The sequence below is a fragment of the Haliotis asinina genome, chromosome 9, assembly GCF_037392515.1.
Source record: "Haliotis asinina isolate JCU_RB_2024 chromosome 9, JCU_Hal_asi_v2, whole genome shotgun sequence".
Taxonomy (NCBI): Eukaryota; Metazoa; Mollusca; class Gastropoda; order Lepetellida; family Haliotidae; genus Haliotis; species Haliotis asinina.
The window spans coordinates 61,266,754-61,292,010 of record NC_090288.1 but is presented as its reverse complement, the minus strand read 5'-3'; the positions used below and the strand labels follow the sequence as shown (position 1 = coordinate 61,292,010).

At 41.9% G+C, this 25,257-nt stretch overlaps 1 protein-coding gene across 1 annotated transcript in view; it reads left to right on the top strand.

Moving 5' to 3' along the window:
* The first annotated feature begins 428 nt into the window (after window positions 1–428).
* The window catches only part of LOC137297115 (dynein axonemal heavy chain 3-like), an 83,268-nt gene continuing 58,439 nt past the window's right edge, over window positions 429–25,257 (top strand). Inside the window, exons 1-27 of the mRNA XM_067829109.1 lie at window positions 429–462; window positions 3,896–4,067; window positions 4,901–5,039; window positions 5,966–6,070; window positions 6,337–6,467; window positions 6,767–6,962; window positions 7,529–7,735; window positions 8,675–8,928; window positions 9,565–9,769; window positions 10,877–11,080; window positions 11,208–11,338; window positions 11,785–11,980; window positions 12,239–12,433; window positions 12,705–12,893; window positions 16,624–16,752; window positions 18,504–18,704; window positions 19,173–19,312; window positions 19,759–19,849; window positions 20,180–20,247; window positions 20,665–20,893; window positions 21,285–21,437; window positions 21,543–21,681; window positions 22,043–22,241; window positions 22,369–22,477; window positions 23,505–23,624; window positions 24,319–24,489; window positions 24,873–25,010. Coding sequence (XP_067685210.1) covers window positions 432–462; window positions 3,896–4,067; window positions 4,901–5,039; window positions 5,966–6,070; window positions 6,337–6,467; window positions 6,767–6,962; window positions 7,529–7,735; window positions 8,675–8,928; window positions 9,565–9,769; window positions 10,877–11,080; window positions 11,208–11,338; window positions 11,785–11,980; window positions 12,239–12,433; window positions 12,705–12,893; window positions 16,624–16,752; window positions 18,504–18,704; window positions 19,173–19,312; window positions 19,759–19,849; window positions 20,180–20,247; window positions 20,665–20,893; window positions 21,285–21,437; window positions 21,543–21,681; window positions 22,043–22,241; window positions 22,369–22,477; window positions 23,505–23,624; window positions 24,319–24,489; window positions 24,873–25,010 — 4,242 coding nt within the window. The 5' untranslated portion in view covers window positions 429–431. The remainder of the gene's footprint in view (window positions 463–3,895; window positions 4,068–4,900; window positions 5,040–5,965; window positions 6,071–6,336; window positions 6,468–6,766; window positions 6,963–7,528; window positions 7,736–8,674; window positions 8,929–9,564; window positions 9,770–10,876; window positions 11,081–11,207; window positions 11,339–11,784; window positions 11,981–12,238; window positions 12,434–12,704; window positions 12,894–16,623; window positions 16,753–18,503; window positions 18,705–19,172; window positions 19,313–19,758; window positions 19,850–20,179; window positions 20,248–20,664; window positions 20,894–21,284; window positions 21,438–21,542; window positions 21,682–22,042; window positions 22,242–22,368; window positions 22,478–23,504; window positions 23,625–24,318; window positions 24,490–24,872; window positions 25,011–25,257) is intronic.

Sequence of the window (25,257 nt, the reverse complement as noted above, 5' to 3'; positions counted from 1 at the left end):
TCTAGGGTCTACATTCCAATAAATCTCCACTAGTGATTTTCTACTGGAGATTATCGACTTATCAGAACATATACCCTGGAGATTATTGAGGATGCTGGAGACTGATCCTGCTGTGTTATTGTCATGGGGAGACAAGCATGGGGTAGTAGGGACCCACTCATACCTGTAGGTCTTAGGGCATTGGTTTGGTTTTTTCATACCACTTTGTTTACTTTCAGTTAAACATTCTTAGTGCCTTGTTACCAGTTACAATAACCTATGTCTTAAAAACAGGCTCCACAGATCACAGCCAGACAATGGCAGCAGAGGAGACATCACCTGACCTGGACACAACCAATCAACAGACATGTGTCATCAGCCCCAGACATAGCTCCATTAGTTTTGAGGGGAGCGTGGACAGTGGTCATCCACCATCCGTCTACATCCATGATATGCCAACTGTGCCTGAGACACCAGCAGAAGGTGAGGTATCTACGTGTCACCCACTAAACATTTGCAGCAAGCCAACCACTAACGACAGCAAACCACCCCCTTAGACACTTACAAGCTACCCACTAAACACAACAAGCCACCCTATAGACACATACAACAAGCCACCCTCTAGACATAACAAGCCACCCTCTAGACACAACAAACCACCCTCTAGACACTTAGCAAACCACCCTCTAAACACAACAAGCCACCCTCTGGACACAGCAAGCCACCCTCTAAACACAACAAGCAACCCTCTAAAGACAACAAGTCACCCTCTAGACACTTAGCAAGCCATCCTCTAAACACAACAAGCCACCCTCTAGACATTTAGCAAACCACCATCTAAACACAACAAGCCATCCTCTAGACACAGCAAGCCACCCTCTAAACACAACAAGTCACCCTCTAAACACAAGTCACCCTCTAGACACTTAGCAATCCACCCTCTAGACACAACAAGCCACCCTCTAAACACTTAGCAAGCCACCCTCTAAACACAACAAGCCACCCTCTAAACACTCAGCAAGCCACCCTCTAAACGCAACAAGCCACCCTCTAGGCACAGCAATCCACCCTCTAAACACAACAAGCCACCCACTAAACACAACAAGCCACCTCTAGACACAACAAGTCACCCACTAAACACAACAAGTCACCCACTAGACACAGCAAGCCGCTCTCTAACAACAAGCCACCCACTAGACACAGCAAGCCACTCTCTAACAACAAGCCACCCACTAAACACAGCAAGCCACTCTCTAACAACAAGCCACCCACTAAACACAACAAGCCACCCACTAAACACAACAAGTCACCCACTAGACACAGCAAGCCACTCTCTAACAACAAGCCACCCACTAAACACAGCAAGCCACCCTCTAAACACAACAAGTCACCCACTAGACACAGAAAGCCGCTCTCTAACAACAAGCCACCCACTAAACACAACAAGTCACCCACTAAACACAGCAAGCCACCCTCTAAACACAACAAGTCACCCACTAGACACAGCAAGCCACTCTCTAACAACAAGCCACCCTCTAAACACAACAAGCCACCCTCTAAACACTCAGCAAGCCACCCTCTAAACGCAACAAGCCACCCTCTAGGCACAGCAAGCCACCCTCTAAACACAACAAGCCACCCACTAAACACAACAAGCCACCTCTAGACACAACAAGTCACCCACTAAACACAACAAGTCACCCACTAGACACAGCAAGCCGCTCTCTAAACACAACAAGCAACCCTCTAAAGACAACAAGTCACCCTCTAGACACTTAGCAAGCCATCCTCTAAACACAGCAAGCCACCCTCTAGACATTTAGCAAACCACCATCTAAACACAACAAGCCACCCTCTAGACACAGCAAGCCACCCTCTAAACACAACAAGTCACCCTCTAAACACAAGTCACCCTCTAGACACTTAACAATCCACCCTCTAGACACAACAAGCCACCCTCTAAACACTTAGCAAGCCACCCTCTAAACACAACAAGCCACCCTCTAAACACAACAAGCCACCCTCTAAACACTCAGCAAGCCACCCTCTAAACGCAACAAGCCACCCTTTAGGCACAGCAAGCCACCCTCTAAACACAACAAGCCACCCACTAAACACAACAAGCCACCTCTAGACACAACAAGTCACCCACTAAACACAAGTCACCCACTAGACACAGCAAGCCGCTCTCTAACAACAAGCCACCCACTAGACACAGCAAGCCACTCTCTAACAACAAGCCACCCACTAAACACAGCAAGCCACTCTCTAACAACAAGCCACCCACTAAACACAACAAGCCACCCACTAAACACAACAAGTCACCCACTAGACACAGAAAGCCGCTCTCTAACAACAAGCCACCCACTAAACACAACAAGTCACCCACTAAACACAACAAGCCACCCACTAAACACAACAAGCCACCCACTAGACACAGCAAGCCACTCTCTAACAACAAGCCACCCACTAAACACAGCAAGCCACCCTCTAAACACAACAAGTCACCCACTAGACACAGCAAGCCACTCTCTAACAACAAGCCACCCACTAAACACAGCAAGCCACCCTCTAAACACAACAAGCCACCCACTAAACACAAGTCACCCACTAAACACAACAAGCCACCCACTAAACACAACAAATCACCCACTAGACACAGCAAGCCACTCTCTAAACACAACAAACCACCCACTAAACACAGCAAGCCACCCTCTAAACACAACAAGCCACCCACTAAACACAAGTCACCCACTAAACACAAGAAGTCACCCACTAAACACAACAAGTCACCCACTAGACACAGCAAGCCACTCTCTAACAACAAGCCACCCACTAAACACAGCAAGCCACCCTCTAAACACAACAAGTCACCCACTAGACACAGCAAGCCACTCTCTAACAACAAGCCACCCACTAAACACAGCAAGCCACCCTCTAAACACAACAAGTCACCCACTAGACACAGCAAGCCACTCTCTAACAACAAGCCACCCACTAAACACAACAAGCCACCCTCTAAACACAACAAGTCACCCACTAAACACAGCAAGCCACCCTCTAAACACAACAAGCCACTCTCTAAACACAACAAGTCACCCACTAGACACAGCAAGCCACTCTCTAACAACAAGCCACCCACTAAACACAGCAAGCCACCCTCTAAACACAGCAAGCCACTCTCTAACAACAAGCCACCCACTAAACACAGCAAGCCACCCTCTAAACACAACAAGTCACCCACTAGACACAGCAAGCCACTCTCCAACAACAAGCCACCCACTAAACACAACAATCCACCCTCTAAACCCAGCAAGCCACCCACTAGACACAGCAAGCCACTCTCTAACAACAAGCCACCCACTAAACACAACAAGCCACCCTCTAAACACAACAAGCCACCCACTAAACACAAGTCACCCACTAAACACAAGAAGTCACCCACTAAACACAACAAGTCACCCACTAGACACAGCAAGCCAATCTCTAACAACAAGAAGCCACTGTTTAGACAGTTACAACAAGTCACCCACTAAACCCAGCAAGCCACCCACTAAACAATTCCAGCAAATCAGCCTCTAATTGCAACACTCACTAGACATTTACAACAATCCACCTACTATACACAACAAGCGGCCCACCTGACACTCACAAGCCGTGTATGAAATAAAGCCTATCTGAAGGCATGAGAAGGGCAAGATTTTCGGTGGACAGTCTAAATTTACAGGTAGCCAACCCAATGGCCTAGTGCAAATTGTAGATGTTCCATACATCTGAATGAATTCTTGGTGTCTGGTCTGGTTAAATCCATTTTGAAGATACCAGCCTTGCTGTCTGGCTGGGGTTTGGGTTTGTTTTATACACTGCAACAAGCCTCGAAGAGCATGTGTCTACTTGTTGAATCCTGAAACTGCAGATCATGATCGGACACTCAGTAGCACTGGTATGGATGCTGACGGTAACTGGAGAGCAACTTATGAGCACACTCCAGAAGAAGCAGATGTTCTTGAAGTAGAATTTCCACCATATTTCTTCTCCACCCATGGACTGAGTCGTCCTAGCACTCCAGAACCAGAAGACAGAAAGAGGTAGGTTTCCATGGTGACATGTAAATCTCTTAGGAATGGTTACAATCCAGGAATGCTGTGTTCAGAGATCGAATGTAATGATTCCTTTGTGGAATGGATCTAAAATGGTAAACATGTATGACTGGCATCACCGTGGACTTTCCTCCCAAATGAAGATTTATGCCTTAACTTAAGAACTTTATATACTAACTAGAGGAACATCTACATGTTTTTCACTGTAACAGTGCTCCAAACCAGTGGTTGATAGCTACAACAATCATTCATGCTGAGTGGGTATCAAACATTACTGTCAGGTCAACACTAGGATGGGGTGACATTCTGAAATCCAGGTTTACAAAGGGACTGATTTTGTGTTATGACAATTGTGAAAATGTTAATAAGTATACACTCCTTATTTTTTCAGTATAGGTGTACGAGGAAACACCAGTATGTTTAGGTACTGAAAGGAACTTAATGTAGTATCATTAACCTTGCGTTTTGTTTGTATATGCACCATAACATCGTTACTCTTGTATAAACAGGTCAATAAACAATAAACCAATACCTTTTTCAGATAAATACATCTGTCAATGATTCTAAGATCATACACCATTGCTGTTGCTAGTATCTGCTGCATTTTCTACATTATTTTCTATGGTATCCCTGTACTGTGAACCCATAGCCTTCTGACACCTTGTCTATGTGACCAAAGAGGTTAAAATCCATCAGCAAGTAGACACAATAAGGATTCCACATACTGGATGACTCTGTGCCCTGCTATAGCGTATCTACAAGTTTATTAGCTTACAAGCTCAAAATAAGAATCAACATGTTTGTTAAACATCTGTGTTTAGGTATTACCAACTGATTGAGAAAGCTATTGAGCCATCCATGGTGGGGCCAATCACAAAATCAACCATGGATGGAGTCAACCGCTTTGTACCCTACAAACTGAGAGCTGACCTACCTGCAGCCACAAGGGAGTTTAGACAGGTGAGACTTTACATGTACAACACTTTTGGCCATCTGCACATTGTCATAACTACAGTCATCCCCCATTGTCATAACTACAGTCATCCCCCATTGTCATAACTATGATAACATTGTCATAACTACAGCATACAACTGGATCACTGTTCTGGTTTTTGCCTAGCAAGTGGTGTCACAGGATTGATGGGGAAAGAGTCAAACATCAAAACGTTGACAAGTGCAATGAACTAGAAGTTGTTGTCCCCAAAGATGTTACTTTCTTGGTGAAATGTTTTTTAGATGTTTTCATAGAAACAAGTGTAAGAAGTGCTCAGTTCTAGACAAGAGCATAACTCCCAAATAATTAAATATTTCAATATATTTGGATTTTTTACAGAAATCAGTGTACTGGTGAACTTGTGGTGTTTTATAACTTGGGATATCTAAATATATATTTTATACCTTCTTGACAACAAGTTTGTGTAGTGTAGTGCTCATTTCTACAGCAGAACTCCCCAAACTGTTGAATACTTCAGGGTAATGTTGGATATACAGGTCAGCCTGGTGGTGAACTGCTAGTTTTGATGGTTGTTTTAGATTTCATGACTCTTGTTATATTTACTCACAAACTTTCAGATTTACACTCAGACAGTTAGTCACCAAAATAATCTCATATCATACAGTTCTGTAGATAGACGGACAAAACCTTAGCTTTAGCTGCCTGTGCTTTGTTCATTAGGTATTGTAAGAGACTTAGTAAAGTACATGACTGTAAGGTTGTGTCACAGGTTTTGTTCCCTCTACAGTTTCACAAATTTTCAAACAAATTTCAAACGGTATACACGATTGCTGAATGTAGTAATCTCACACCACAGCATGAGTAACGGAATTTGGATAACACCAAATATCCTTGATATCTCCACATTGATGATATCTGTTTCTGTGTACAGGAGATGGACAGAGAGTACCGCCTGGCCGTTAGGAAGGCAATCCTGGACTATGTACTCATTGATGCCACCGAACAAGAGAGGCTGGGGGTGCCCATGCCTGCCAAGGTAGTTTTGTCCACCTACAAATTTTGTATGTAACGCAATTCTCTTATCTTTAGATCTAATCCTTGAAAATACTGACAAGTAGACCAAACACAGTGTATTCAAAATGTCAGCATATTGCAATGATACTTCACATTCAGCATAAGTTCACTTGGACTCAACAACCAGTGAGACAACAAGAGGGCATTATGGGATTATGAGGAGCTTTAGTTGTTGTACTTAACAGAACTACTCCCTATCATGACAGTGAATGTTTTTATCTCTTCCAGCCTTCCAACCTGGCCGGGAGAGATGGGTTCCCCTGGCACGATACAGTCAACTCCATGAGGGACTTCATGTGCAATGAACTCTACATTACGCATCCAGTCATGAGGAAAATACTGTACCATTTCCACACAAAGTAAGTCCAAATAATTGAAACTAATTGTGGATAATAACTTCTTTACTGTGATAAGTTTTGTACTTATTATATCTGGCTGCTCTGTGGAACTGTGAGACGATATGAAACTTCATGTGACAACCCTTCTGAAATATATAGAGTTCTTTCCTTGTGATGAATGTGTCTTAGAAAGCATATATCAAAACAAAAGTATCTCATGTGGAAAATCATAATGTTTTAGCATTGTATACAAGGGTGTTGAGCATATCCAGGTTTCTTATTGTTCTCACTATTGTCTTACTTCATCTTTCTGTCCACAGATATGGTAATTTCCGACTCATAGATATTCGTGGTTTGCGGAAGTGTATGCCTGTAACCATGGAAACATTCTTGAAGCATGTGCAGACATCCAGTAGAAATGGAGCCAGCAGACTGAAGGCAGAGTGGCTAATGGAGTGCTGTGACATCATTGACGCACACCGTGACGAGGTGGAGGGCTGGATGCCAGAAGATTCGGTAGGTGCTTGTGACAAGGTCCATATACATCAAAATACTGGGGGATTCAGCAGTGACACAAATGGTACACTTCAAGATGACATGGAGAATCAGATGTTCTGTCTAATGCTGACTTGAAACAAGATGATTGAGAGGAAACTTAAGTTTTTTGGCATGTTTCAGTGGGACACTAGACGTGATTCAATTATTCAATTGAAAATTGACACTGCCTCAGTCTGTGATTCAGTGCATATAATTCAGTAAAACACTGAAAATGATAAATTAGGTAATTGCTGGCTTCTACCCGCATCTGCATTTAACTCTGCCCAAGTGTAAACTCTTCCCTTGTGTAAACAATATACCCACCGCGACTGCATCTCGCTCTCTCATCACAAACTTCTTATTCATTTATTATATTCACTGGTTTCTTGTACAAATCAGTATTGATACTCATTGATGTCTCTTGTTCCTATCAATTCACCTGACAAAGAGGCAAGGAATAGCCCAGAAACATGAAGTTGCCATCCATATTGTTTGTCTTTAACTACTGATACTAAGTGTTCATGATTCAGTCTATCATGTTCCAGGAGGAGAGGATGGAGAAGATGGACCATTTCTTTGGCAGCGTGGCTTCTTTAATGTCTAACTTGTTGCGCAGTTGTGTTGCCAACTCCATCTCTGACCTTGTCGACCTTGTAGAAGAGTATGCTGATGGCAACATCTACGATGGCGTCTACAGCATCTTCAAGGGACTAGCACTACCACAGAAAATACACCCAGTCACATTCTTCATGGTTAGCCCATCTACATCTGTATGGAACTCAGTGTAGATACAATATGTACTCCAGAGAGTTGGCTTTTATGTAGAATTGAAATTTCATTCATGGTCTTGACTGAGAATGTTTGGAATGGAGAGAAATTGGGTCATTTGTGCCCATTATCCCAGTGCCTTAGAGTTACATTGTCAATTAAGACTGAATGGGAGAATTGTATCCTTACTTAAAGTCTCGGCATAATGAGGATGTTTGTTTGCTGGCTGCATGATTAAGAAATGTTATTGTTGTGGTAGTGAATCACATGGGTAGTGAATCACATGGGCAAAGTCGAAGATGATAGGTATGTACTTTCCACAAGCAAAAATGTAGTCAGAATTTTTGTAACAAAACCTAGTAACACATTAAATTTGTTTCTTGCAAACACCTTATATTTTCAGACTATTTCTAGAATTAGAATGGGTGTAATTGTAAAACACACACAAAAAAAAGAAATCATGGTGGCTTTAGTGAACATGAGGGATGTGTCCTATCAAATACTATGGAGCATCACATTCTTTTAATTCTTTTGAATTCTTTCACCAATGTGGAAAATTAAATTGTGCAAGATGACATTATTATTCTTCGTTATGTGAGAAAGCTGGTGATGTAATTAATGTTAATAATACTTGAAGGTTAAGCCATGTAAATAATCCATCTGTATTTATATACCTCTTGTAGGTCACAAGAAACATAGGGACATGGGTATCCTGTTGTATAAAACAGTAGAATTCTTGTTAATCAGCCTGACGGGACAGTGCCAGATCCTGCTTGTTTGAGAATGTCCTGTATGTAGGCATTTAGCAACAGTAAATACAAATGTATATGAAAGTTTTTCTCTTCACAGTAGTTTTCTTCGAATGTCTCGCTGCAGCTCACTTATTAAGAATGAATTTCTAAGCCCTTGAATTTCTCTTGCAGCAAGAAAGCTTGGAGGAAGGGGAACTGTCTTTTAAACCTGTCTTTCCGGACATCTGTGACTTTTTCTGCTTCATTATTGACACCATGGTTGCCAGTGTCACCGACCTGAAACACATCGAACATCTGCTCTTCCATGCAGTTGACGACCTTGAGGTCAAATTCATCAGCACTGTGAAAGATGGAGAGGAATTGGTTGAAGCTGCCAAAACTCGAATACGCAAGGTGGTCATGGCAAATAGTCATGGTCCTATTAAGTAAGTCAAGAATGATTCTATGTCAGATGAACCTGCACACTCTGACTTGGGATACATCATCTCACTACATCTGCCTGGTCTGGAGAATGGGTGTTGAGTATAATGGTGTACTAGAGTGAAGAAAAACAGTGAGATACAGTTGGAGGCCCAGCTCAATTAGCTGTACAGCGTTGCTTCAGAATCCCAAACTCAATACAGACCTGGGTCACTTAAGGATTGTTCCCACTTTAAGCATACATGCCATGACATAATAATTGGTGGGTAATTTGAATGGTGTTAAAAGTAGCATTAAACCCAAATCCCTGACTTACTCATTCTGAGAAAAGATGTTAGTAAACTCCACAAGTACAGTACTACATACCACAATGTGGTCTGAGGTCAACATTGTCACCATTAACATGTATGAAGACTGCTAATCTTTGTGTCGGTGGATCTCCAGAAGTACAACAAACTAAGACTCAGACTTGCAACCATGAAAACCCTTGCACTTGTTTTATTATTTTTATCCCTTCAAGCAGGTTTATCTCTCATCGTTATCCTGTTTATGTGACTGGGTGTTTTAGAATGGTAACAGTGTTGTTCATGTTTAACATTTCTCCGGTGTCATGTTTTGATAACTCCTTGTATGTTTCCAAGGTACAAGTCCACCTATGAGCCATACAAATACCTTCTCTCAACCAATGCCGACACTTTCACCAACAAGTTTGTTAGTCGTGACCATTCACTGCGGGAGTACGTGCGGGAGATAGAGAAGCTCAAGAAGATGGCGTCCGAGATTGGGTCACTTCCAGTCCTTATCCCAATGCACCTCTTCCTCCTCAACTGCACCCACATCAATAAGGTAAACAGAAGCAGACAAACACTGTGGTCTAGTTTACAGCAACTCGACAGTAGAAAAAATACATGAAATGTTTACAGATAACAATCACATGATTGTGACCATTGTTTCAGGACTACTTGCTGTCCCATAGTTCCTCTTATTGTAGTTGTAGTTCTGAGACTACAGAACTACAATATAAAAGTTTATGTCCTTTCTTTTGAGGAATATATATTGGTGCTTATATGTGGTAGGATAATTCTACATAGATAACAATAAGGCTAGGAAGGTTACAGGAAAGAAAATGTGCCTAAATGTAAAATCTACACTTTCTGTCAACATGAACATACGTATCAAAAACTTGACTGCTTGCATTAGCTGCCAATGTGTAGGTAGGGATTTATGTCAAGGGCGGCATTGATCTTTTGATAGCTACGGTTTTCCAGACAGCATTATATCAACAAGGAAACAGCTATGTATAACCCATAGGAACTTTCATATTACCAGTGATAACAATTTTCCGCTGAACAGCGAATTTCCACCAATTTTATTTCAAAATTGCCCCCTCTGAATCCCCCATCCAATGACACACAATTCAAGTTTTCTGCTGAAAACAGATTTTCCTATTGTCATCCCTATATTATATGGTAGTATGTTAGACCTGTGGCAGTTACAGCATTCACTCTATCAGCTGTATTTAATCAGCTAATATGTTGCCTATGGGGTAGCCTTGCGATTATGTTGAAGCCCTTGTTCAATTTCCCTCATACATACAATTTGTGAAACCTGTTTCTGGCGTTCCCCCGCCATGATATTGTGGGAATATTGCTATATGTATGATGTGTGCAATGTGTGAAGCCTATTCACCCCTGCTATAGTAATGTAGATTAACTAACATGCCTCTATACGCACTAATGACATGAAATAAAACCCACCATATGTATGTTAGAATGTGAGAATATCTGTAGTCGGTATTTACTAGATAATGTCATGGTTTATCATTTTCCCAATATATTTGTTGCACCTAATGTGTGAAAATGAAGAGCTTGTATGATTTCCATCATCACTAACTATATTGTCTATAGTAATGTCTTTACATTAAAACTCAATCACTTATTACCCATTTTTCAGTGGCTGATTGACCGTGCACGTTCTTTGATTGACATCATGGTGAACAAAATAATCGCAACCAGCCTTAACTTCAACCGTGGAATCTGTAAACAATACGACCAGATCGTCAAAAACAGTGCCCAGCAGGCCACCAACACAGAGGAGCTTGTTAGACTGATAGACTATGTGGAAAACCTCAAAGTTGGAGAACTATTAGAGCTGAAGGTGGGTCTTTTTCAGTGGAACTTGTCAGACCTATTTAGGGAACCTTGTTTCTGTAAATATTAACACTGAGTGTACTTGCAGCACAAGAAACTTCATAGAACATAACAGAATGAGTCTTTTATTTCAGGACAAGCTTGAGGTTGCTGCTGGCAACCTTATGTTTCTGATGGAATATGGCATTCTCCCCTCCAATGACATCATCATCAATAACAACACGTTCACATGGCCTGACAGAATCATGCCTATTGTCAGAAACACGTAAGAAACTGTGGTCTTATCGAGAATTTATTTCAGTTCACCTGACGAAAACACTTACAGCCAACACGTCCACCTAACATCACTAACATGATAATATACTCTGTACAAACACATCCATCCAACAAACATTGATCATACCTATCCAACAACACCCATCAAGGCATTAGCCCACCCTTCAATGTATCTGTCAACACACCCACTTGACAAAAGCCCAACCCACCAACCTACGAACAACAACACCGTACAGATGAGCACATTCACACATCAGACTTGTAAACAGAATCCCACCCATTTAATAACTCTTAACAACACCACACCCATCTAACAACAACTCCAAACATCACCACACCCATCTAACAACAGCTCCATGCAGCAACACACCTACCCTCCCACTCACTCAACAACACAACTCCCAACAGACTGACCTGCCTTTGTTTGTCTGCCAGAGAGAACAAGCTACAAAGGGAGCATGACATGGCCGTGTCCAGACTCAAGGACAAGAAGAAGAAGTTTGCAGTGGAGTTGGCGGACGCGGCTCGCAAGGTTGCAGCCTTCTCTACACGAGACCGGATGTCTGAGGCCAAGCAGTACAAGGCTGAGTTGGATGAGATCGCCAGCCGACTGGAGACTTTCAAACAGACGGTAGGGACATATCTTCCACATAGTACTAGTGTGTCAGTACTTCCGTTTGATCATGAGTGGGTCTCGTGTGACTCACATACAGACAGTTGTATTCCTCACATACAGTGGTATTTTTCACTCACAAACACCTGACAATGATTGTTCATATATCAACCCTAATACCAAATGCATGTGCATGACCATGGTAACAGCTGCAGTTTTGTAACTTCAATACCCTCATTGATGACTGTTAGAGTGCAAAGTTTACGCTATTTTCAGAAACTAAACATCAATCGTGAGGAGGTGATGTTAGGGTTTGAGCAGCAGACACCATATGATGAGATCCTGGAGATCTCCACAACCAAGGAACCATTTGACAAGCTGTGGTCCACTGCTGTGACCTTCCATGGTGAACACGACAAATGGATGAATGGGCCAATATTGGAGGTCAATGCTGAGGTTGTAGAGGAAGAGGTATGATGGTTGGAGACTTACCATGTGGCATCTCTCGTTAAAGAGAAGAGCTGGTTTTCGATTTTGATTACTTTTCTAATTTGAACAACTGATGTGTTCATTTTTACATTACAGTATGCTTAGAAATATTCTTCTTTATCATTCTATCTCAACATTAATACATTTAAATAATGGTAAAATGGAATGACTGCATACAAGAGACTGAATCTGTTTCAGTCACAACTGTATTAGTTACAACCTACAGAGACTGTACTTGAATATTGCTGTGTAGGTTCAAAACCTGTGGCGTACAGCCTACAAGCTGACCAAGACATTCTCCAGTCCTGAGTACCGCAGTTGTCTGAAGGCATCTGCCACCATCAAGGCCAAACTAGAGAAGTTCAAGATCAACATGCCTCTCATCAATGCTCTGTGTAATCCTGGCATAAAGGCGAGACACTGGGACATGATGAATGAGAAGGTGAGTTTGTCTTGTGAAGGCGAGACACTGGGACATGATGAATGAGAAGGTGAGTTTGTCTTGTGAAGGCGAGACACTGGGACATGATGAATGAGAAGGTGAGTTTGTCTTGTGAAGGCGAGACACTGGGACATGATGAATGAGAAGGTGAGTTTGTCTTGTGAAGGAGAGGCTCAGGGGAGTGCTGAATGAGAAGGTGAGATTGTCTTGTGAAGGAGAGACACTGGGACATGATGAATGAGAAGGTGAGTTTGTCTTGTGAAGGAGAGGCTCAGGGGAGTGATGAATGAGAAGGTGAGTTTGTCTTGTGAAGGAGAGACACTGGGATGTGCTGAATGAGAAGGTGAGTTTGTCTTGTGAAGGAGAGACACTGGGACATGATGAATGAGAAGATGTGTTTGTCTTGTGAAGGAGAGACACTGGGACATGATGAATGAGAAGGTGAGATTGTCTTGTGAAGGAGAGACACTGGGACATGATGAATGAGAAGGTGAGTTTGTCTTGTGAAGGAGAGGCTCAGGGGAGTGATGAATGAGAAGGTGAGTTTGTCTTGTGAAGGAGAGACACTGGGATGTGCTGAATGAGAAGGTGAGTTTGTCTTGTGAAGGAGAGACACTGGGACATGATGAATGAGAAGGTGTGTTTGTCTTGTGAAGGAGAGACACTGGGACATGATGAATGAGAAGGTGAGATTGTCTTGTGAAGGAGAGACACTGGGACATGATGAATGAGAAGGTGAGTTTGTCTTGTGAAGGAGAGGCTCAGGGGAGTGATGAATGAGAAGGTGAGATTGTCTTGTGAAGGAGAGACACTGGGACATGATGAATGAGAAGGTGAGTTTGTCTTGTGAAGGCGAGACACTGGGACATGATGAATGAGAAGGTGAGTTTGTCTTGTGAAGGAGAGACACTGGGACATGATGAATGAGAAGGTGAGATTGTCTTGTGAAGGAGAGACACTGGGACATGATGAATGAGAAGGTGAGTTTGTCTTGTGAAGGAGAGACACTGGGATGTGCTGAATGAGAAGGTGAGATTGTCTTGTGAAAGAGAGATACTGTGATGTGCTGAATGAGTAGGTGAGTTTGTCTTGTGAAGGAGAGACAGTGGGATGTGCTGAATGAGAAGGTGAGATTGTCTTGTGAAGGAGAGACACTAGGATGTGCTGAATGAGAAGGTGAGATTGTCTTGTGAAGGAGAGACAGTGGGATGTGCTGAATGAGAAGGTGAGGTTGTCTTGTGAAAGAGGCTCAGGGGAGTGATGAATGAGATGGTGAGTTTGTCTTGTGAAGGAGAGACAGTGGGATGTGCTGAATGAGAAGGTGAGATTGTCTTGTGAAAGAGACCCTCAGGGGAGTGATGAATGAGTAGGTGAGATTGTCTTGTGAAAGAGAGACACAGGGATGTGCTGAATGAGAAGGTGAGATTGTCTTGTGAAGGAGAGACACTGGGACATGATGAATGAGAAGGTGAGTTTGTCTTGTGAAGGAGAGGCTCAGGGGAGTGATGAATGAGAAGGTGAGTTTGTCTTGTGAAGGAGAGACACTAGGATGTGCTGAATGAGAAGGTGAGTTTGTCTTGTGAAGGAGAGACACTGGGACATGATGAATGAGAAGGTGAGATTGTCTTGTGAAGGAGAGACACTGGGATGTGCTGAATGAGAAGGTGAGATTGTCTTGTGAAAGAGAGATACTGTGATGTGCTGAATGAGTAGGTGAGTTTGTCTTGTGAAGGAGAGACAGTGGGATGTGCTGAATGAGAAGGTGAGATTGTCTTGTGAAGGAGAGACACTAGGATGTGCTGAATGAGAAGGTGAGATTGTCTTGTGAAGGAGAGACAGTGGGATGTGCTGAATGAGAAGGTGAGGTTGTCTTGTGAAAGAGGCTCAGGGGAGTGATGAATGAGATGGTGAGTTTGTCTTGTGAAGGAGAGACAGTGGGATGTGCTGAATGAGAAGGTGAGATTGTCTTGTGAAAGAGACCCTCAGGGGAGTGATGAATGAGTAGGTGAGATTGTCTTGTGAAAGAGAGACACAGGGATGTGCTGAATGAGAAGGTGAGATTGTCTTGTGAAGGAGAGACACTGGGACATGATGAATGAGAAGGTGAGTTTGTCTTGTGAAGGAGAGGCTCAGGGGAGTGATGAATGAGAAGGTGAGTTTGTCTTGTGAAGGAGAGACACTAGGATGTGCTGAATGAGAAGGTGAGTTTGTCTTGTGAAGGAGAGACACTGGGACATGATGAATGAGAAGATGTGTTTGTCTTGTGAAGGAGAGACACTGGGACATGATGAATGAGAAGGTGAGATTGTCTTGTGAAGGAGAGACACTGGGACATGATGAATGAGAAGGTGAGTTTGCCTTGTGAAGGAGAGGCTCAGGGGAGTGATGAATGAGAAGGTGAGTTTGTCTTGTGAAGGAGAGACACTGGGATGTGCTGAATGAGAAGGTGAGTTTGTCTTGTGAAGGAGAGACACTGGGACATGATGAATGAGAAGATGTGTTTGTCTTGTGAAGGAGAGACACTGGGACATGATGAATGAGAAGGTGAGATTGTCTTGTGAAGGAGAGACACTGGGACATGATGAATGAGAAGGTGAGTTTGTCTTGTGAAGGAGAGGCTCAGGGGAGTGATGAATGAGAAGGTGAGATTGTCTTGTGAAGGAGAGACACTGGGACATGATGAATGAGAAGGTGAGTTTGTCTTGTGAAGGCGAGACACTGGGACATGATGAATGAGAAGGTGAGTTTGTCTTGTGAAGGAGAGACACTGGGACATGATGAATGAGAAGGTGAGATTGTCTTGTGAAGGAGAGACACTGGGACATGATGAATGAGAAGGTGAGTTTGTCTTGTGAAGGAGAGACACTGGGATGTGCTGAATGAGAAGGTGAGATTGTCTTGTGAAAGAGAGATACTGTGATGTGCTGAATGAGTAGGTGAGTTTGTCTTGTGAAGGAGAGACAGTGGGATGTGCTGAATGAGAAGGTGAGATTGTCTTGTGAAGGAGAGACACTAGGATGTGCTGAATGAGAAGGTGAGATTGTCTTGTGAAGGAGAGACAGTGGGATGTGCTGAATGAGAAGGTGAGGTTGTCTTGTGAAAGAGGCTCAGGGGAGTGATGAATGAGATGGTGAGTTTGTCTTGTGAAGGAGAGACAGTGGGATGTGCTGAATGAGAAGGTGAGATTGTCTTGTGAAAGAGAGCCTCAGGGGAGTGATGAATGAGTAGGTGAGATTGTCTTGTGAAAGAGAGACACAGGGATGTGCTGAATGAGAAGGTGAGATTGTTTTGTGAAAGAGAGACAGTGGGATGTGCTGAATGAGAAGGTGAGATTGTCTTGTGAAAGAGAGGCTCTGGGGAGTGATGAATGAGATGGTGAGATTGTCTTGTGAAAGAGAGACTCTGAGACGTGATAAATGAGAGGATGAGATTGCCATGTCAAGGAGAGAGTCTACGATGTAATAAATGAGGAGGTGAGATTGTCTTGTGAAGGAGAGATACTGTGATGTACTGAATGAGAAGGTGAGATTGTCTTGTGAAGGAGAGACAGTGGGATGTGATGAATGAGAAGGTGATATTGTTTTGTGAAGGAGAGACACTGGGATGTGATGAATGAGAAGGTGAGATTGTCTTGTGAAGGAGAAACAATCATATGTGATGAATGAGAAAGTGAAAGTGTCTTGTAAAGAAAAGACACTATTGATCTTATACATATATTTCCGTGTTTTAGGTTGGGTTCAACATGACACCAAATGAGCAGACACCACTCCTGGAGGTGTTGCAGATGGGTCTGGAGAAGTACCTGGATGAGTTGATGGACATCAGTTCGCAGGCCAGCAAGGAGTTCGCACTGGAGAAGGTGGGTAGATGGACATCAGCACTCTCTTGTTGGAGTGGATGGAGGGAGTATGTGTTATTACACAATCTGAATGTGTTCCAGGCATATAAATCTTTGGCACTGATCCACCTCACTGACAGCCACAGATCGTCATAAGTGTAACTCATAACAAGCGTGACATACTTAAAGGTCACATGCAACCAAAAAATCAAGCATAATTAAAACACAATTATCACTTATTCATGACATATAATATACATTGCCGCTTGTAAAAAAACAAATAAACAAAATAATAAGTGTACAATCACGATTCATAAGTGCAATATTTTGTACTTGGGCTTACTTCCCTTGAAATGAAGCCCTCGGGAGACCGAACCCAGTCATAGAGGGTGAATGTGCACTCAAGTGTAATGACGGCTTCCGATTGGCTGGTTCATTTGCTGATACGCTGAGGTATGTTCAGAAAGATTCTTTATGGATAACAACTTCTTTTATTGTACTTGATGCGTCGTTTCAGTATGGATTCATATGCCGTTGTCAAACAAAATCATATACACTAGAAGAAGTTGTTATCCATAAAGAATGTATGTTGAGATGTTGGATTTTGTAAATACGTGTTCTCTGAATTTCTGTTCGATCCAATCAAAAATCATGTCAGCAGAGATGATGAACTACTGGAAACTGTCTTTCGTCCAAGTACAATGCAGGATTTGAATCTGACAAGAGTTTGCACCAGTTTCTGTTAGATCCAGTCATCCAAGAAAAATGGATGTACATGTAGTTTCTTTGCAACCCTGAGACATAAAAACATGTCGTGTGTGCAAGTATCACACATGCCTAATTACATAATGTGGCAGCGACAGGACTCGGGTGCACGAGTCATAAATCAATTTATTTACTTTATGGCTTATAGCGTGATTGGTGTTAAGTTTAAATTGCATGTGGTTAATGATTGAAGCTGTGTATTGCATATTGTCTTAAGCAGACAGGCACTCATACATATAGGTGTGAATAAACCAGACATTGAGCTTTCTCTGTGACAGAAGCTGCTTCCGACAATCAACAAGGTTTTTTTTTATGTTACGAGTAGATTATTTACTTGTTTGTTTACACAACCAAGATTAAACTACTGCTCATGACCTCATACTCCGGGCATGCATATTGTTTCAAGGTCCATGAACCTTTTCACTGCGCATGCTGTTGAAACCACTTTTCCCCCCAGCAATGGGGGAAATTTTGTGAATCGTTTGAACTCTGGTTTCGCAGGGTTTTTTTTCATCGCGTTATTTTCAACTTTATTGGTTGAATTGGCATTTTTGACGACTTGTTTCGGTAAGTGCATATCTAAAGGTATCAGAATCTGCAAAGTTGTGTTTTACGTTGCATGTGACCTTTAAGTACTTTTCGCCCCAAAAATGACACTTATGCCCCAGTGTATATGCTGTGTGGATGGCTGGCTTTTTGTCATCACTTTTGACATAGCATGGGCCTATGGTAGCAAAGGCCATTCAAACTGAGTAATGATTGGTCATGCGCAGTGGGATCAGGTAGTAAGGCTCCCTGACTTCATGTCATTACATGCACTGATGCTCATGACATCATTCACTGAATTGTCAGGTTCAGTTTAACAGCATGTATTCGGAATATTGCTGAATCAAGGCTGTACAAACAACCAATAGCTTTGATCACGAATCATTTTTTCTCTAAGTACATTAAAGAGGCATGACTCCCAAATGACTCACTCACTCACCTACTGTGTGGCATGCCTCTAGGCTCTGTCCAAGATGAAGACCGAGTGGGAGTCCGTCCACTTCAACTTTGTGGCATACAAGGACTCCGGCATCAGTATCCTGTCTGCCTTTGATGAGATCCAGGTGCTTCTTGACGACCATATTGTCAAGACAACCACCATGAAAGGATCACCATTCATTGGTCCATTTGAACTGGAGGTGAACGAGTGGGACCACAAACTGGTAGGCATATGTATGATATATCTTGCTTGTGTGTACGTACACTTGTTCCTGTCAGATAACTCAAAACAATTAAAACTATCAGCTCATGTAAAAATGTTTTAAAACATGTTGCAAGGTAAATAGTACCTGACAGACACTCATGTAATCTCTATATTTCACAGAGGGAAGGTGTTAAATCTTTTGAAAAATAATACTAACATAATCAGAAATTTAATGCAGTTCCTTTAAACTGTTACAGAGACTTTAATGGCTGTTTTGGCAACTTTCAACTGTCATTAAGATTATGATAATCTATCCAGTGACTGTAAATGATACTAATCACATGCTGACAGACATGTAATTGATCTAATGGTATAATGAGGACAAAGTTTAAAACTGTGTCAGAGACTTCTCTGTTGATATATGACATAACTGTAACAGTCCCAGTTGTTGAAATGTGAATTTTGTGAGTATTTTGTGTCCTTTCAGCATCGAATGCGAGACATATTGGATTCATGGCTGAAGGTTCAGTCAGCATGGCTGTACCTAGAACCAATATTTGGCTCCCAGGATATACGGAACCAGATTCCAGTGGAGGGCAAGATGTTTGAGGAGGTGGATGACCACTGGTAGGTGACCAGATGTAGATTGAGGATGGATGTTGCTTGAATTTAGAACCAACATCATGTGTGTTCCTGCAGAGGACCCTGCAATATGGGTGTTATGTTTTGTATTGCTAGGGGTTTCTGTTGTTTCTTGTTGGAGACAACTTTATCAATGCAGATTACACAATACATGCAACACATGTCACTGGTGCCTCTATGAGAGAGGAGTATAGCTGATAGATAACAATGCATGACTAAATGAAAGAAGGAAAGAACAAGCAGATGAACAGACAAACAAGTGAACAGACAAACTAAAAAACAAATGACTGAATGAACCAACAAGTGAGGAGATAAACCTTTCTTTTCTCATTTTTACTAGCATGCAAATTGTTCTATAACTGACTCTAAAATCAGAAACACTCAAACACTCAAACAAATTATTGACATTGTTTACTTTGATGCTGTACCAGGCAAACCATTATGGCAAATGCAGTCAAGAACACACGTGCACTAGTGGTCGTGTCACAGGATCAGATGCTGGAGAAACTTCAGCACTCAGAGGTGAGTTGACCACACCCTAAACCATTGTGGCAATATCCTGCAGTCTGACATGGTGTGATATGATTCCATGTAGGTCTCCAAGGAGGAACTACCCATTAGCTTGTCTTCTGTTAATATGTTTCATGCAATAGTCTCAACCTTTCCCTTTCTAATTCTTTTTAGGGAACTGTTTTCGAAAACAAACATCTTTTGATAATAATAATCTGATCTGCCAAAAGATTTGTATGATGCTGGTAATCTGATGATCAAGGGTGAAAATATACTGGGAATATAGGTATGACATTAGGGTATGTTGTACCCTTCAGTGATTGCAAGTTCCCTGTTTTCCAGTCAATGCTTGATGACATCCAGAAAGGTCTCAATGACTACTTGGAGAAAAAGAGACTGTTCTTCCCAAGGTAGGAACTGTCAAACGTGAATCTAAAATGACATGGCTTTGTATCAGACACAAAAGAAACCAGCATGAGTTTAGATTTGTTTGATTCTGACCAGTCTCTGGGATCTGTAGGAAGATATCTTAAAGGATACAGCTATTTATTTGGTCTTAGTGCTTACTGAAAGGCTCTAAGGCATTAGTAAATTGATCACCGAGCACTCAGCTACTTATCATTAAATTGTCCACTTGAAAGTTTCTATACATACCCCCTAGGGATGTGGACAAGAACTGATCCCCTGAATGTAATCCTAAATGTATGCCACCATGGAGCTAACCACATGTTGTAGTATGTATGGTGTATTGGTTCAGTGAAGGTCCCAACCACAGTGTACTTCTTTATGTATTCAATCTGACGCCGTGTTATCCCTGATAATTCCAGATTCTTCTTCCTATCGAATGACGAGCTCTTGGAGATTCTGTCTGAAACCAAAGATCCTCTTCGTGTTCAACCTCATCTCAAGAAATGCTTTGAGGGTATTGCTCAGTTGACCTTCGACCTTGAGAAGGTCATTGTTGCCATGGAGTCTGCAGAGAAGGAGAAAGTGGACTTCCCTCGCAAGATTATCCCCGCTGATGCACACGGCCTGGTAGAGCGATGGCTGTTGCAGGTTGGAAGATTATCACCCTGTTTTTGTTGTATCCCTAGGGGTATCTTGAGTCATGCTAGTAATAATTTCTTAGGTCTGGTTCTCTTTGCTTGCAAGCAGTGAAACCAAAGTAAATAGTCACTCAGTTAAACTTTCCAGTTTGTGAAAATCACTGTACATCGCTTCTGTCACGAGTATATGTGGAATCAACGATCATGGGCTCAAGTAAAAGATTCTGCTTCTGGGTTTGAAATGGCCATTACTTGTTTGTTAGTTACATCAAACTGTTAATGTTCTAAGAACTCCATGACTCATTGACATATCTGACATCTCACACATCAAACAGCCACACTTGATAAAACACTTCATAGCAGTGTAAAACTCACTCACTTTACACACAACATCCGAACAGGTGGAGGAGGTCATGAAACTGAGTCTTAAGGAGGAGATGACTAAAGCTGTTCTGTCATACCCCAAGACCCCTAGGAAGGAATGGGTTCTCCAATATCCTGGACAGATTGTACTGGCTGCTGGACAAGTCCACTGGACAGCAGAGGTGACTAAGGTGAGTCAAATATTCATAGCATACAAAACACAAGTTACTATTGGCATGAAAATCAGAATGTGATAAAAAGTATTTGACTGCTGAGTTTGTGAGTTCCCCCTACAGGCTATCCAGGAGAACCACCTGAAGGAGTACCTGGACAAGAGCAACCAGCAGGTGGATGAGATAGTCCAGATGGTCCGAGGTAAATTGTCCAAGATGGCGAGGATCACCCTGGGAGCTCTCATCGTTATCGATGTGCATGGTAAGATCACTGCATAGTTTGTTAACAGATTTATGAAAATGTGTACACCAGGTTTTTATCTCCAGAAAATTGAAAGTGAAAACTCATTTTTACAAATTTCAGGAACAAGGAGTATGTACAAAAAAATCTTTAATGTTTTGAAACAAGACAAAAAGATTAGTTATCAGTTATTGAGTGTTATTTTTCCAACCTTCTGAACCACGTTTTGACAAAGCATATGCAATCCCAGAAGCTAAGGTGTTTGCTATACACCTCCATGTTCAACCCCCCATATTGATACTTAGAGTGATTACAATTAGTGTTCCTCATTAGGATGTTGTGTTTATCTTTCATCAGATGTAAATATTATGTACTACTGCAGCGCGAGACACTGTTGCGAAACTGTACGAGATCAACACCCAGAGTCACCAGGACTTCTCCTGGATTAGCCAGCTCCGTTACTACTATGAGGATGAGGTTGCCATGGTGAAGATGATCACGACCACAGTAGCCTATGCCTATGAGTACCTGGGTAACTCGGGCCGCCTCGTTATCACCCCTCTCACAGACAGGTGCTACAGGTGAGACAGTAACATCTTTATGCTCAAGCTACAAAAATAAACAAAGAAAAACAGTGAATGTATTTCATATATGTTGGGAAAATAGGCTCCTGCAACATGACTTAATGTTGTGCCTCTTGTGGTCTAGGACTTTGATGGGGGCGCTGTTGCTGAACCTAGGGGGCGCTCCTGAAGGCCCTGCGGGCACTGGGAAGACCGAGACCTCCAAAGATCTCGCAAAGGCTGTCGCTAAACAGGTAGCTAGTGGGAGCTGCTTCCAGTTAATACTTTCCTGTTTTGTTAATCCTATGAGGTCTGTAAAGTATGCATGTAAATTATATGTTTTATTATGAATTATGTGGAAAAAAATGGTAATCATGACAGTCTTGTTTTAGTGGCTTATCTGTAATTAAAGTGTTCTATCAATTTCTGTTGGTAGAACAGTCACCTTATAGTTAAATATGGTACTCTGATACAATACTGTATGCATGAAGATCAGACATCACCCTGATATAGGTAGCATCAGGTGACCTTTGTAATCAGCCCCTGAGTGTTGATGGTCTTTATCCTCCATATGAGTGAACAGAGCACAGCATCACACCAGGGGCCCGTTTCACGAAACTCTCGTAAGCTTAAGATCTCGTAACTTTTCTCGTAGCTCTTGTACCTGGCATACTGTAACATAGGAGGTGCAAGTGCTACGAGGAAAGTTACGAGATCCTAGGCTTACGAGAGTTTTGTGAAACAGGGCCCAGCATATGTCATTTCTGTGTAGTGTAACGTAGGGTTAAGTATTTGCAGGAACCTGAGGCAAAGAAATAAAGTCTTGTCAGTTTAGTGTTGTGCATCATTTTCTAAATGATTTTTGGACTGAACTCCATGAACATTTCACTCTAAAGGTATACTATCAAAGGTGTACTATCAAAGGTATACTATCAAAGGTATACTATCAAAGGTGTACTATCAAAGGTGTACTATCAAAGGTGTACTATCAAAGGTATACTATCAAAGGTGTACTATCAAAGGTGTACTATCAAAGGTATATTTGAATTCTGCATTTTCATTTTGCTGAGGTCTAAATTCCTGGGAGAAAATATTTTAGAGAAAAGTGAACCCAAAGCATATTAGAAAGCCAACAACTAACAGGGGAGCAAGGTTTGCTTGGGGTTCACCTGACCTTACTAGCTTTGGGGTCTTCCAGATCAAAATGCAAAGATACATTTGAGTGTCTGATTTTCATGAGATTGCACTGTGTGAGTGCAAATGTACATTCCATCTCCACAGTGTGTTGTGTTCAACTGTTCTGATGGCCTGGACTACAAGGCTATGGGCAAGTTCTTCAAGGGTCTAGCACAGTCAGGAGCCTGGGCCTGCTTTGATGAATTCAACAGAATTGAACTTGAGGTAAGTCATCCACTTGAAGCACCCATACAATCCCTCATAGTAGCTGAAATTGCTGTTTTTGTGATTGCATGAATTTGGTCAGTTGTCAATGTTAACCCTACACATTGATATGACAATTAATGTTAGTAGTAGATGATTAATGACCACATGATTAATGACCTCAATCCTTAGGGGTTATGATATATGTCAGAAATGGGTTAAAAAAGAAAAGTGTCACTGGTACCTCTAGGACTGACTGAATTAGGTATGATAAAACCATCCACTATACACTATCACATTGTCGCACCTTACACTGTTTCAATCTGCAATATGGATCCAACTGTCATTTAGATACAACACAGTAAAAATCTTATATTTGTCTCTTTTGTTATCCTTCCGATATGCTGATAGGGTGTTCCACAGAACCATACAATCATTCAAGAAAATACCAGTGACAACTTTGCGTGGATGTTAAAAAAATAAAACTAAAAATTTCTAAGAAACAGCCTAATTATATTGGTTTAAAAAAAATCTTAACTGCAGTTTCATTTCATGCAAAAACAGTGAGTAAAGGCAAACCGAGAAACTGTGTACAAGTGACCATTAATGAAAGGAGGAATCAAGTTTCAGTCCTATGTGCAGTTTTGTTTGTAAACCATATAGCCTGCCAGGAAGATGTACTGTTGTCCGTCATCAACAAGCAACTGTTATATAGGTACTGTCAGTGATAGCCCAGCAAGTACAGACGATTCAGCGTGCAATAGCAGAACAGAAGAAGATGTTTGTGTTTGAGGGTACAGAAATCTCCCTGGATCCAACATGTACCATCTTCATCACTATGAACCCAGGGTATGCAGGCAGAGCAGAGCTTCCAGATAACCTCAAGGTGAGTCAGGCATGCCATGCAGAGCTGAGCTTTCAGATAACCTCAAGATGGGTCAGGCATGCCCTTACAGACCTTACAAACCAGAGCTGCCAGAAAACCTCAAGGTGAGTCATGCATGCAGAGCAGAGCAGAGCTTTCATATAACCTCAAGGTGAGTCAGGCATGACTTGCAGAGCAGAGCTTCCAGATAACCTCAGTGTGAGTTCTAGGTATCCATTCAAAGTAGAGTTTCATGATGTTCTCGTGATGAGTCCAAGGCTAAGGGGACAGTACATGCTTCAGTAACCTCTCCCTGACTTCAGATGATATAAGGCTGGGTCCGGAAAATTTACAATTCAGTCTCTTTGTACTCAGGTGTAAGCTGTTTGTTGCTTGTTTTGTAGGTGCTATTTCGTACAGTAGCCATGATGGTGCCAGACTACGGCATGATTGGCGAGATCTCACTCTACTCCATGGGCTTTGTGGAGGCACGGAGTCTGGCTACCAAGATTGTAGCAACATACAGGCTGTGTTCAGAACAGGTAGGTCACACAGTGGACTTAAAATAGAAGAATTTAAAGAGTTTGTTGTATATGTTGTTCACAAGTTATCTTCATTGATATAGTCAAATAGTCAAATTGTGGTGACTATAGTTCTGTTCCATGATATAACAAATGTATTCCTTGTAAAAGTATCATTGTTGTAGCATGGAAGTTTGTAGCATGGACATTGTCCAGCTGACAAGAACAGCTTTATTAAACTCACTCACTCACTCACTCACTCACTCAC